Source organism: Fusarium flagelliforme (assembly GCF_020744385.1).
Source record: "Fusarium flagelliforme strain FIESC 12 MPI-CAGE-AA-0113 chromosome Unknown B0J16scaffold_3, whole genome shotgun sequence".
In the NCBI taxonomy this organism is placed as follows: domain Eukaryota; kingdom Fungi; phylum Ascomycota; class Sordariomycetes; order Hypocreales; family Nectriaceae; genus Fusarium; species Fusarium flagelliforme.
Window position 1 is genome coordinate 4,911,962 of NW_025763505.1, and position 13,090 is coordinate 4,925,051.

General features: G+C 47.2%; 5 protein-coding genes across 5 annotated transcripts; 3 read left to right on the forward strand and 2 right to left on the reverse strand.

Annotated features, from left to right (window-relative positions):
* Positions 1 to 385: 385 nt before the first annotated feature.
* Positions 386 to 2,484, forward strand: B0J16DRAFT_116649 (uncharacterized protein). Its single transcript, XM_046121544.1, has 2 exons — positions 386 to 472; positions 547 to 2,484. The coding sequence occupies exon 2, from the start codon at positions 649 to 651 to the stop codon at positions 2,416 to 2,418; it is 1,770 nt and encodes a 589-aa protein (XP_045985427.1). The 5' UTR covers positions 386 to 472; positions 547 to 648; the 3' UTR covers positions 2,419 to 2,484.
* Positions 2,485 to 2,489: 5 nt separating this feature from the next.
* On the reverse strand, positions 2,490 to 4,318 carry B0J16DRAFT_339805 (uncharacterized protein). The gene is made up of 4 exons (XM_046127588.1): positions 4,074 to 4,318; positions 3,761 to 4,018; positions 3,314 to 3,713; positions 2,490 to 3,265 (listed from the first exon to the last, which is right to left on the reverse strand). The coding sequence occupies exons 1-4, from the start codon at positions 4,144 to 4,146 to the stop codon at positions 2,551 to 2,553; spliced, it is 1,446 nt and encodes a 481-aa protein (XP_045985428.1). The 5' UTR covers positions 4,147 to 4,318; the 3' UTR covers positions 2,490 to 2,550.
* Positions 4,319 to 4,376: 58 nt separating this feature from the next.
* On the forward strand, positions 4,377 to 6,109 carry B0J16DRAFT_339807 (uncharacterized protein). The gene has a single exon (XM_046127589.1). The coding sequence runs from the start codon at positions 4,711 to 4,713 to the stop codon at positions 6,046 to 6,048; it is 1,338 nt and encodes a 445-aa protein (XP_045985429.1). The 5' UTR covers positions 4,377 to 4,710; the 3' UTR covers positions 6,049 to 6,109.
* Positions 6,110 to 7,455, reverse strand: B0J16DRAFT_339808 (uncharacterized protein). The gene is made up of 2 exons (XM_046127590.1): positions 6,810 to 7,455; positions 6,110 to 6,763 (listed from the first exon to the last, which is right to left on the reverse strand). Exons 1-2 carry the CDS (start codon positions 7,119 to 7,121, stop codon positions 6,263 to 6,265), a joined length of 813 nt encoding a protein of 270 aa, XP_045985430.1. The 5' UTR covers positions 7,122 to 7,455; the 3' UTR covers positions 6,110 to 6,262.
* A 3,446-nt stretch (positions 7,456 to 10,901) lies between these two features.
* On the forward strand, positions 10,902 to 12,985 carry B0J16DRAFT_116706 (general substrate transporter). The gene is made up of 4 exons (XM_046121546.1): positions 10,902 to 11,083; positions 11,146 to 11,391; positions 11,441 to 12,465; positions 12,516 to 12,985. The coding sequence occupies exons 1-4, from the start codon at positions 11,070 to 11,072 to the stop codon at positions 12,833 to 12,835; spliced, it is 1,605 nt and encodes a 534-aa protein (XP_045985431.1). The 5' UTR covers positions 10,902 to 11,069; the 3' UTR covers positions 12,836 to 12,985.
* The last annotated feature ends 105 nt before the right edge of the window (positions 12,986 to 13,090 follow it).

Below are 13,090 nucleotides of genomic sequence, written 5' to 3' on the forward strand. Positions count from 1 at the left end.
AATCTCAATTGGGAAGGTAAGATTTCGTAAAATGACAGTCACCATCAGACGGCTTCGGTCACACATATTTGATCCAATCCTTGCCCTCCAATTAAAACTTCTTCAATCCGATATCTTTACCATCAATTCCAGCCACAACACACTCTTGACGGCTATGGCCCAAGTCAAAGACCCATTGCCGGCCCGGGAACCGTGAAGCCGGGTTTGTCTTCCGACTCGAGCCGATTGATAGTCAATATGGAGTTCTGGAGAAAGATAGTGCAATGCGGGGTTGATAAGTTGTTCCTCTCGCAGTCCGAGGATTGACAAGCAGAATACCAGTGTCTACTTCTACTGGAAATGATTCATTGAGGATTCTACAAGTATTGACCTTTGAAGTCTTCGGTGGGACTATCTAAAGTGCTAAAGACGGGTTGAAGCGGTATTGCTCCTAAGCGATCTACGCTGGGGCCTCGAAGTCTGGACTATGTGAGTGAGTTGTCAACGTCGATCGATCAGGCAGAAATTTCCCTCTGGACTTCCGAACCAGTACTAATTTTAACACAGTGAGAAGATCAAGTGAATAAGAAATCCCTACTCTGAAAGGCCAAAGTTCACAGTTCCGAGCATTGAGGACGATGATCGGCAACTAAAAATACGCCACCAACAATGGGTTCAGTACAAGATTTCACATGGACAGGCACAGCCTACGTCCAAGGCAGAGCCTCAGCAAAACTCCTCGCAAGCAATCTAGAACTGAGTTTCTGGGGCGGTGTCGATCCGCAAACAAGCGAAGTCATAGACCGTCATCATCCACTAAGCGGACGGAAACTGCAAAACACCGTACTCGCTATCCCAGGAGGTCGAGGATCATGTACCGGCAGCGGAGTTATGCTCGAGCTCCTCCTTAATGGGAAAGCCCCGGAAGCTATCATCTTTGAAAGAAGGGAGGATATTCTTACGCTGGGAGTTATGATCGCAGAAGAAGTCTTCCAGCAATCTATTCCTGTGTTAGTACTTAACAAGGATGACTTTCGACAACTTCTTCAGTTAGATGGACAAACGGTTTATGTGGATGACGGCCATATTTCAACCACACCGATGCTATCAAAGGCAGAAAATGGGCTCATCCTCGAAACTACACCCGCCCTAGAAGGCATAAAGCTCTCCCCTCTCGATCAGGAACTACTCCGCGGCGATCACGGCGAAGCATCCCGCGTAGCAATCCGCATAGTCCTCCGCATGGCACATCTCCTCAACACAACACGGCTTATGTCCATAACCCAAGTCCACATCGACGCTTGCGTGTACACGGGCCCTGCCACGCTCTTACTCGCAGAACGACTGCGCGACTGGGGCGGTAAAGTGCGCGTGCCTACAACGTTAAACTCCATATCCGTCGATCAAAAGCGATGGCGAGCGCTTGGCGTAGATACGGAATTTGGAGAGGCGGCTGATAAGTTAGGACAGGCGTATGTTGATATGGGTGCCAAGGCAACGTATACCTGTGCGCCGTATCAGCTTGATAGTGCACCAAAGGTCGGAGAGCAGGTTGCTTGGGCGGAGAGTAATGCGGTTGTTTATGCGAATAGTGTGTTGGGAGCGCGAACGATGAAGTATCCTGATTTTCTGGATATCTCTATTGCTTTGACGGGGAGGGCACCGAAGGGAGGGCCTCATATTGACGTGAATCGACTGGCTTCGGTACAAGTTAACGTTGTTGGAGTAAAGAATTCATCAGGGCTCGATGATTCTTTCCCGCCTCTTCTGGGATATTATATTGGGACGTTGTCGACGAGTCGTTTACCGGTGGTGACGGGTCTTGATAGTTATGGTCTTTCGACGGATGACTTGAAAGCATTTGGTGCAGCTTTCGCAACAGTCTCCAGCGCTCCAATGTTTCACATCGTGGGTGTAACACCAGAAGCAAACACCCTCAAAGCAGTCGCCGCTTCAGACATCACAACTTTCCAAGTTCAACCCAGCGATTTAGGTGCCTGCTGGGATAAACTCAACAGCGCACCCCCCAACCAACCTCTCGACCTCCTCTCCCTAGGCAACCCCCATTTCTCCCTCACCGAGCTCCGTAATCTCACCCATCTCGTCCAAGGCCGTCAAAAAGCACCCAGCGTTGCAGTAGTAGTAACCTGCGGACGATCGATATACAAACTAGCAGAACAAGCAGGCTACATAGCCCAACTTGAAAAGTTTGGAGTGCAGATACTAACGGATACATGCTGGTGTATGGTTACGGAGCCAGTTATACCACCGTCTGCGAGGACTATTATGACAAATTCGGGAAAGTATGCGCATTATGGGCCAGGTTTGACGGGGAGGGGGATGTATTTTGGGAGTTTGGGGGCTTGTGTTGATGCGGCTTGTGAAGGAATGTATTATTCTGGAAGACCAAACTGGCTTCAAGTTAGACTAGATACATAGAGATTATATATTAAAGGCTATGGGTCAACCTCTCAGGTGAGTAACAGAAGAAATGTCTTCTAAGGTTTAGACTGCCAAAATAAAGTGCTACCCAGTCCAAGCAAACCTAGGATGACCGAATTATTTCGTCTCTTATGCTTTCCCCGGCCAATTCTTCTGACACCCTGACGCTACTCCGGGTTTTCCGATCGCCTGTGCTAATATCGGCTCGAACGCTCTTCTGCTAGGTGTATCGAACAAACAATCGATCCAAACAACCGTCTTCAGAACCTCCCATATACCATCCCATGACCTTATCTCCATATCTCTCAAAACCTCAGAAGTCCAATCCAAGAACACATCACACCCATCCCCGTTAATATTCATCTCCCAGAGTACCAAAAGCCACAACACCACAGCCATCGGCGGTTGAACAGAAGCCTTCCTCAACTCACCCAAAGCATCCCTGAAGCTGCCATCTAGATAAGCCTGCCTCTGCTTCATATCCCTCCACCGAAAGAAGATAGACGCAGTAAACGTCATCATACCAAGTCTGATAGCATTCTCTAGCGGGTTCTCAGGGGTTAGAGCGATAAGTCTGTAGAGTATTGATATCATTATCTCGCTGAATGTGTTGGGTTGAAGTTTACGGTCTGTTTGATAGGCGAGTTTGCTCAACGTGGAGAATTCTTGTAGGTCTTTCCATACGTTTGCTAGTCTTGGGTCTAGAGTTTTGATGAATGCTTCGGGATGTTGTGTGGTCTTTTTCATACGGACTTGGGGTGGGAGGTATGGATTCCAGGATATGTCGTCTTTGGTAAAGAAGACTGGTTTGCACCCGAAGCGAAGAACAAGACCAAGATCGACCCTATAAAACGTGAGTCATCACCTCCAACACTACAGCGTACACACTCACCTGCAAACCTTTGCCGGCAACCTGGGATTATCAAATCTCAACCCCTCTAAGCCCCCTCTCAGCTCAACTATTCTCTTCAACCCATCAACATGCTTCTCCGCCGCACCAGAATCACCTATAAGTTCCGCCGACAAGCCCAGCATAACAACCACCATGATAGTAGCATCCGAAATAGCATTTTCATCTGGACTATCAAGTCTTCCCTGAAGAAGTCGCAGTGTTTTTGCAAAGTGAAAGTGCGACAGCGTACCTTGAGGATTAAAATATGTTTCTATAGAGAACAGAACTGCGTGGAAGTAGATTTTGTCGATGAGAAGATTTGTCGTCCACGATGAATGTAGGGCGTTAATTTGAAGACAGATTTCTTGGGGGTAGAGAGTTCCTCTCATGCCGTGGATCCCTGATCGTCTGTAAGGCTATTTGAGAGGGTTTTGATGAGTAACTTACATCGAAACATATCATTTTCCATATATGGCTTCAACGGTTCAGGAAAGTCGAGTAAAGATAGGTTTGTACCAACACGTCCTGGTATGGAACCATCAGGGATTTGTAATGATGATTTGTCTTCTTTTTTTAATATCCATGACTTGACTTGCTTCTCGTGTTTTCGTGAAGATGGGATGCGCGCGGCATGGCTTCTGACGAGCTTTGCACTGTTCTTGGTTGAGTTGCTGGATGGGGTTTGTATTACAAAGGTTAGCTGAGCTATAGGAGATGTGAGCTGTTGGTGTCTTTAGACGATGTTCTGGAAGAAGCCTACTCTGCGGAGGCTGCTGTTTTCGGTTCGTCATGATAGCTTGTTGTCTGACTTGATTGATATTTACACAAGCCATGAGTGTGAGTTAAGTGAGATATGAATAAGTAATGCGGAAATTGAGCCTTAACTCCGAAGCGCTCACACGCCACATTGTATACGTCTAATCTAACTAAAACACTCAATCATTGCAGAATTGATCATAAGACATTGAATAAATATGAATCAGAGGCTCAGCAAGTAAATGTGTTAGTATTGTTGTGGTGGACATAAACATCCCAACACTATGACAACTCCAGGGTAATTTATCCGGACCAAATACATGCACCAGGCAACAGCGTGCACAGAACAACGCTTCGCTGACGTCTGTAATTTAGCTTCACTTGGAATACTTATTTTATTCTGTTCAGATACTTTTTCTTGTGTATATAACCTTCATCTAAATGCAAGCCCGGATTTAATATTTCTCTAATCATAATTGTTTCCAAGGTTCGACTTGATCAGTCACCACTGTAAAATTGACCTACGCCAACTCAACTCCAATCATTCTTCCCAACACAACAGCTGCTTCTCTCTCATCCATCTTCTTCCTCCACAGTCTTAGGAACCTGACATTGTCTTCCCTTCATCTCCGCAAAACAAGATGGTCAAGTGCAATCACACCTCCTTATACAACGACTGCAGTCCTGCCGCTCAAGAAGCAGGCTTTGAAAGACCACCTCTCCAAGCAGCAGTGTCACAAACTGGATATCGCGCCAGAAACCCCGTTCTAGAAGACCCATGGACGTTTCCAGGGCCTTTAGTCCTCCCAGAGGATGAACTTGCCATGGACCCTGACGATGATGGACAGACATTCAAGAAATGGCTTGACGAAGAGGCGAGGAATAAAGTTACCGCGAAGAGAAAGAAAATTTATGTCGTCTTGCCACCTGCGATTCCTGAAGAGTTGAAGGAGGCGATGAAGGATTGGCATAAGCCCGTTTTGCCTGGAAGAGCAGCTGGGGACTTAGAGAAGTGGACGTCTTCGACACCCCAAGTTGCTGATCTGATCGACTATCTACGATGTTTCTATCATGGCATGGACGTTGTGCAGTACCCTGCCACATTCACATGGCGAGTCTGGGACGAAAAGCTAAAGTCAAAAACACGTTCCAAAACAACGAAGATCGGTCTAGAAACTCCTGGAAAGTCAGAAGTATGGGATGTTCGATGTCGACCCTCCTTAGACGGACGAGCGAGGCAGCAGGTTCATTTAGGAGACGTTGCAGATGCACTCTTACGAAGAATACCTCAAGATGCGCACGCTGTGGTAATGCTTACAGATTATGATCTTTACGAAGATGAAGAAGATGACTTTACTGTTGGAAGAGCTTGGGGCGGCAGTAGAGTTTGTATTGTTTCGTCTTTTCGATACAATCCTGCGTTGGATGAACCCGCGGGTATAGATCGAGCACACATGTGGCCTAATTCACACTGCAAAACATTCGTCGACAATGAATGCAGCGCCCTCGAAAAAGAACCTCCTGCGAAAAGAACAAAGTCAACCATCAAGCCCTACGGCAAACCACCACCCACCTCCCCCCTCGCCCTCGCAGTCCAGGCCTCCAAACGTGTTCCAAAACTCACAACACGAGATGAACTCTCAAGCTACTGGTTCGCCCGTCTTGCGGTAACAGTATCCCACGAACTCGGCCACTGCTTCGGCTTCGTCCACTGTCCCTACTACGCATGCGTGATGCAAGGTGTAAACAGTGTTCGACAAGATGGTCAAGTTCCGCCTTACCTCTGTCCGGTAGACGCAGCGAAATTAGCTTGGGAACTTGGTCCGCTGTTGGATTGCACTGGGAGTAGAACTGAGAAGCAGAGTGTTTGGATCAGGCAGCAGAATGAAGCTCTGAGGAGCTTTTGTGGGAGATGGAGTCATGTTCCTCAGTTTGCGGGCTTTGGAGCTTGGTTGGGAGGAAGATTGGCTGAGAAGTAGATGGCTTTAGATGTGCTTCTGTTAATATTAGAAGATGAATATGACTTACTGTATACTATCTACTGGGTAACAGAAGGTTTACAGACCACTCTAACCATATGCACCGTCTGATTACAAATACCTTGATATCACTCTTGTGCCAGAACCTTTCTTCCAATACCCCAAACCTCTTTCCAGCCTAATATATAGTCCAAACCATCCAAAACTCCTACCTCTATACCGAAATCATCATATGAGGATCAACAATCCTCTCAACAACCTTCTGCACCTGCTGAAACCTCACAAGCTTACAAACCTCGCTCTCAAGATGATTAATCAGCGCTGCCAAAGTAGTAAACTCCCTCGAGCAAGATGGTTTCATGCAATGATACAGCTTCTGCTGATGTCGAGGTGATTCAAGATGCATCTTCAACCCGTGAAGTGAAGAGTACAGCTTGTGGCACAGATAACATTCGTATGCTTTCACCCAGTGGTTCCATGCTAGGCGCGGGTTGATCGAGTACGTCTTCTCTCCTTCCCACGCTAGAGTCTTGTTCGTCAAGGAGCCTTTGGGATCGCGGTTTTTTATGTACTTGTATAGCTTGTGGCGGTTCATGGACATGCGAGGACATGCGCCTCGCTCTAGATGATGAGAGAGTCCAGTTGCTGTATTACATTTTGCTTTGCAGAAAGGACAAGTCACCGATGACGTACGATGGATCTTTCCATTCAAATGCTACACCCATCAGAACCTCAACTCTCTTACTCGACGACTTACTCACCTGTCGGATACAGTTCAGGTTCATGAACGTCCGCTTACAATCAGCGCAATAGTTATGCTCCTCAACTTCATGCCGCACAACTTCCTCCTCCGTCACAGCATGAAACAGACAGATGGTACACTCAGGCGCATTCTCAGCCCAGTGCTGTTCCAGGTTCATGTGTTCACAGCGATCATACTCATCGTCGAAGCAATCGCTGCACGAGTCACATTCGAAAGCGGGTAGCGCGTGACCTGTTGCTTGACAGTGCTGATCGCGGGCACTCCGGCCAGCGAAGAAGAGCTTGTCACAATCGCTGCAGTAGTAAGTCATGTTGTTTGATCGTTGAATCTGTGCGGCTCAAGGGAGATTAAGAAATGTGGCTTGAGGGGGTCCGTTCGTGCCGAGATTAGATCGAATAGTTTCATGATAGAGTTTGGGCAATGGCATTTTGGTGATGGTATTTGATATCAAATACAATATTGACAATTAGTGGTATATATTTTTGATTCAGGGTCTCATGCAGTATCCTCCACCAGTTCATCAAAAACCGATCGATCAAGAGTTTAAGATGAACCCCATAAGGCCCAGAGATGTTCAGGGCGGGTGGAGATGGAATTACAGGGGTCCAGTCAATTACCCTATGCTGATCGACAATGACTTATCATATGTTCTTTTGGCGTGATAGTTTCCTGGTTTAGCAACTTAGATCCTGGAGAACAATTTTATACTTTTAATTTTACGATCTGAACTCAAAGTACAGAGTACTGGATATATCAATTTTTCGTCGTCTCTGATGCCTACGGGCAAACAAACGTGGGACAGAAAAGCTCCAGCACTAAGTAATGATAAGTTTTTTTTTTTTGTTAACTTTACTACATCCAGGGCTCACAAGTTCGAGTTCCTGGTTTTTTTTTTCTTCTTTTTTTTATAACCTTCTTTTTTCACTGTTCAATTTCATTTTTCTTATCATCATCCCTAAAATATATTCCCAAGTAATTACTTGAGAATTATCTATCATGCCGTTAAGAACAATAGTAGAGGCTATCCTAGCGTCACAGTCTTTTCGTTCAACCGCGACCGTTTTACAAATCGTTATCCACCCATCGATATGTTGCGCATAGGTATGTAAGGTATGATACATGCGCGTCAATAAAGCCAGTTAAGTCCAGGGTACAGACAAGTCAAGAATAGTATCCGTAGCAACATCCGATATGCAGATATCTGAGTCCCTAACATGCTATACTGTCCACATGACCAACGTGATTTCTCGCTTGATCTCGCTTCAGTTTGTGGCAAGACTTCAACCTTGATCGCATTTTGAATAAACCTCATTCAGATAGATACCCGGCTTTCCGTATTCAGATTTCCGAGTTCTTATCAATGATGGTCCGGAAATAGGCCTGCATTAGTGTTGCACCGGCTAGACTGTGCCGTCAGGGTGTCAGAAGAGTTGACATCGAAGAGCCTAAAAGACGAAATAGTTTGACCATTTGACGTCGGTTTAGACTAGCTTTTAGGCTACTTTATTTTGACATTCCAAGCTTGATAGGAGCACTTTTCTCTTATACAGCTGTGTGCCTAGTAGACATGGGAAGAAAAGTCGTTATCTACTTTCCGTGTATTGACTATACAATCCGGTTTGTAGAAAAGCGAGAAACAGGTGCATGTACTTGTGGTCATATGTTGTGAAAGCCAAGATACAAAAATCCTAGACAAAAAGGGGTTATGATCTGATACCGTTGAGTTGTTGAGACACTTGTAAGCCTCAACTTTGTTCTTCTAGTGACCGACAAGAAGCATCAACCATGGTCAAGCTTACTTCTGGTAAGCAAAGAACTCGCATGATTATCAGTAGTTCAGTTGTCAAGTTGTGACAGCTGTTGGGTCAGAGTCTGCAGTCCATCTCAGTCAGAATCCCCCTTGGATTACAAAGTTTGCACTCTGCTCCACCACGTGTATCTTGGCCAACAGAGGCTATGCATACGAGTATAGGGGCAATTATGCCATGCCACGATCCAGATATCGAATGAGCCCCATTATGCGAGCTGGGTCATTCTCCTTTTCGAAGGCCCTTGGCTTAGACACAACATCCAGCTGACCGACTGCATCTCCTGTTCACCGGCTCACCGAGATTGGGCTGGAACGAGAATTTTTCTACTCGGAAGATAATACCAAAAAAGTAAACCCCGTAGTAATACAGAAAATCGGATGTCGAAGAAGAAAACACGGGTGACGAGTTGACTTTTACGATTCTTCTTTGTCAACTGCGGTCTGGCAGCGCCGAATTACCGCCGGGCTGTAGGGCCCGTTCACGGTCAGCTGGCGTTTCACAAGTCCTTCATCTCCGCCGTTCTGGGTGAGGGAACGCGGAGCCCCAGATGTTACGGTCCCGGGTTCTCTGCAAAACTCTGGAGTTGTGGCTCGTGGGGGAAAGATTGGGGATGGGAATGGGGGCATTGGCCTCGATTCGCTCGGGGAAGTGCAGAATAGGGGGTCCCTCCTCTCGATTGAGATATTTTAACATGCGACAAACGGGCCGTTTTCTCGAGATTGTGGACGGTGGACGTTGGGACGTACGTCCGTTCTCCAGCGACAGGCATGAAGCTCCGAGTAAACGGCCGGCTCTCCACGGCTCCGGGTGGAGAACTCTAGGAGCTTCCGAAATATAATGCGGGTCCGGAGTAGATTTTTTATGTAGGCTTTGATCAATGCATATTGTTTATAGGTAAGCAGTTTGTACGAGACGTAGTCACGGGAGAACGGAAAGAATTGTACGAGTTTACAGGTCTGAATGGCCCTGTAAGAGCTTTTCTGGTTAGCGTGTTAGAGACTTTCAATTAATATGCCGGTACTTGTTTACTTTGCCAGGGGCCAAGACATCATCGAGAATGATGATCCACATATCTCTCTGCCTTGGCGATGAATGATACGCAAGAAAACTAAAGTGACATCGATGGAAATGCAACGCGAAAAGACATTTCGAAATCTTGGGGACAACTGCAACTTCTCCGCATGAATTCCCCGGAATTTCGCTTCAGAATCAAGGTTTTTTGGGACAACGTCTTTGTTCTCGGTGTCACTTTGTAGAGAAGCTGGAGAGAGTCTGGAGATGGGGGAATGCAGTGCTGCTCTCATGCGTATTTCATCCTTGACCCCGTGATCGACGTGGGCCTGTGTCTGATATCGCACCGAGAACTATGCCGTAAGCCCAGAGATTGGTCAATATGAGGTCTTACCAAATTGGGCCACACTGGGGTTTAAGCTTACCTTCCTTGACAGTTAGAGGGTACGTCATCGGTCAATCCTAAACACCACCAATTTTCGTTCGCCAAGTTTTACCATTCAACGCTCAGCTGTTTTACCAAGGCTCAGGTACGTACCCCAGAAAACTTTACTGTTGTCTGTGCCAAGGGGGAAGAGGGAAAAAACTCGCATCCACATTCTTCCAGAAATCCAATCAGTGTCAGTCCGTCAGTAACGGATGCGGCCCCTGCTCATTCTTGACTCGTTCCCCGTGGATAACCCGCAACACCGTACCTACCTAAATGTACCCCCAGGGCAATCAGCTCAGGCCAGCCTGGGCAGTCTTGTTCGCCTTGCACCGGCCCATCCCCGAGGCAGGAGCACATGCTGTAGGCTATAGCAGAGACGCATTCAGAGTCGACACTGGAGAAACCCCAGATCAGAAGGATTAAACAAACGCCACTGACATCGGCCCTTTCAATCCTCAGACTCGTTAGAGACTAACGACCAACCACATGGATCTGAGACCTCATTTTGACGATGTTACCGCGATGCCAATACCAAGTACAGGGCACTAATTCAGCAAAGTGATGTGATCGACACCTGGTCCAACGGCCGAACTTGAAGTTGGCCGCCCATTGATGGTTTCCGAATCTCCCCCCCATGACGACTGCCAAGTTTACCAAATGATGCCCCATTCATCATCAACCAGAGATGGAAACTGCTCCTGCCTGCACTTGCACTTGCACTTGCTCACCGGGACCCCCGACTGATCCTGCCTCGCTTGTTCGTCCGTGAATCAGACGCGATGCGCTACAGGCTCCATCCAGCTGATGGAGTCTCCATCCTTTCTCTGATACCACTCCGCTTTCATTCTTCTCTTCTTCTACCCCGGGTCTTGTCTTCTCTGCATTGGGTCTGAAGAATAAAAGACCCTCTCCCTCCCACCTCCTCATGCTTTTCACAAACAGATCTTCACTCTAGTTTTATTTCCCTTCTTGAATTCCTCTGCCAACAGCTAGGGAGTCGTTCATCATGTTGGGTCAAAAGTATGTACCCACTCTGTCACTCTTGTCTCTCCTATCCAATACTGACTGTCTTCCTCCTCCAGGTCTATCAAGGTCAATGGCGCCGACTGTGGTATAGAATCCATCCTGTTGGGTGTGATTACGTCCATTGGTGGCTTCCTTTTCGGATACGATACGGGTCAGATTAGTTCTATGCTCCTGTTCGAAGACTTCAAGGATCGATTCGCTCAAGGTCCTGAGGGCGACAAGTCATGGAACCCTTACATCCAATCTATTCTTGTTAGTCTCATGAGTATTGGAAGTTTGATCGGCGCTCTCTCTGGTGCTTAGTATGTTCCTTCAACCACCCTCCTCAATATCATCAACTAACAACAATAGTACCGCTGATTGGTGGGGTCGACGAAAGAGTATGACATTCGGAGTCGCTGTCTTCATCATTGGTAATATCATTCAGATTACGGCGATGGAGTCTTGGGTTCATATGATGATGGGTCGATTCATCGCTGGTTTGGGTGTCGGTAACCTATCTGTCGGTGTCCCTATGTTCCAGTCCGAATGTGCTCCTCGAGAAATCCGCGGTGCCGTTGTTGCCTCTTACCAGCTCATGATTACCATCGGTATTCTCATCTCCAACATCGCCTGTTACGGTTTCAAGAGGATGGACACCAGCAGCGCCTCTTGGCGAATTGTCATCGGCCTCGGCATCCTTTTCTCTCTCCCTCTCGGCATCGGTATCCTTGTCGTTCCAGAGTCTCCTAGATGGCTTGCTTCTCGGGGCGACTGGGAAGGAGCTCAAATAGCATTGGGTCGCCTTCGTGGTATGAAGCACAACCTCGACCACCCTCTTGTCCAGGATGACCTCAAGGAAATGAAGGACATTCTCGAGAAGGAGCGACAAGTCGGCCAAGGTAGCTGGGGTGAATGCTTCAACCCCCGAAGCAACATCCCCAAGCTTCTTTGGCGAACATTCCTCGGTTTCTTTATTCACTTCCTCCAACAGTGGACCGGTGTCAACTACTTTTTCTACTACGGTGCTTCCATTTTTGAGTCGGCTGGTATAGAAGACCCTATCCAGACTCAGCTTATTCTGGGTGCTGTGAACGTCGCCACTACTTTCATGGGTCTCTGGTTCGTTGAGCGATTCGGTCGTCGCTGGCCCCTTTTCATCGGTGCTCTCTGGCAAGCTGGATGGCTCTGCGTCTTCGCCTCTGTTGGTACGGCTATCAACCCCGCGGAAAGCAAAGCCGTCGGCATCGTTCTCATTGTCTGCGCTTGCATGTTCATCGCTTCTTTCGCCAGTACCTGGGGTCCTATGGCTTGGGTTGTCATCGGTGAAAGTTTCCCTCTCCGAACTCGCGCTAAGCAAGCTTCTATTGCCACCGCCGGTAACTGGCTTGGAAACTGTAAGTTCTTCTATCTTGACAATTGATTTCTAATACTAACATATCTTCAGTCATGATTGCTTTCCTTACCCCAATTGCGACCAAAGGCATTGCGTACAGCTACGGCTTCGTGTTTGTTGGAACCAACCTGGCGGCTGCCCTTCTCGTCTGGTTCTTCCTTTACGAGTCTCGTGCTCTCAGTCTGGAGAATGTCGATCTCATGTACGGTCAAGAGGGCCTCAAGCCTTGGAACAGTCACAAGTGGGTGCCTCCGGGATACATCACCCGAGAGCAGCGAGACGACGCTCACTTCCAAGGTGGCCAGGAGAAGCCCAGGAACAGCGAGTCACACTCTGGCGAGGATTCCAGAGTTGAGTCTGTTATTGCTTAAAGGGATTTACTTCATGGAGATTGTTTGTAAACACGGAGTGCATGCATATGAGGCGTTTGTCTTTTTATTGTATAACCACAGCACTGGAGTCGTTGGTACCCTTATTTGAAAATCCTTCAATCAATTATCATTACGTTTATTCTATACTTGCATGCTGGCTATCGATATCGTGAAATGCAATGCTTCTCAAACTCCGTACTGCCCGAACTTCATACTGTTGCTAAGCTAGCATAATGTAGCAAACTAGTTTGTATA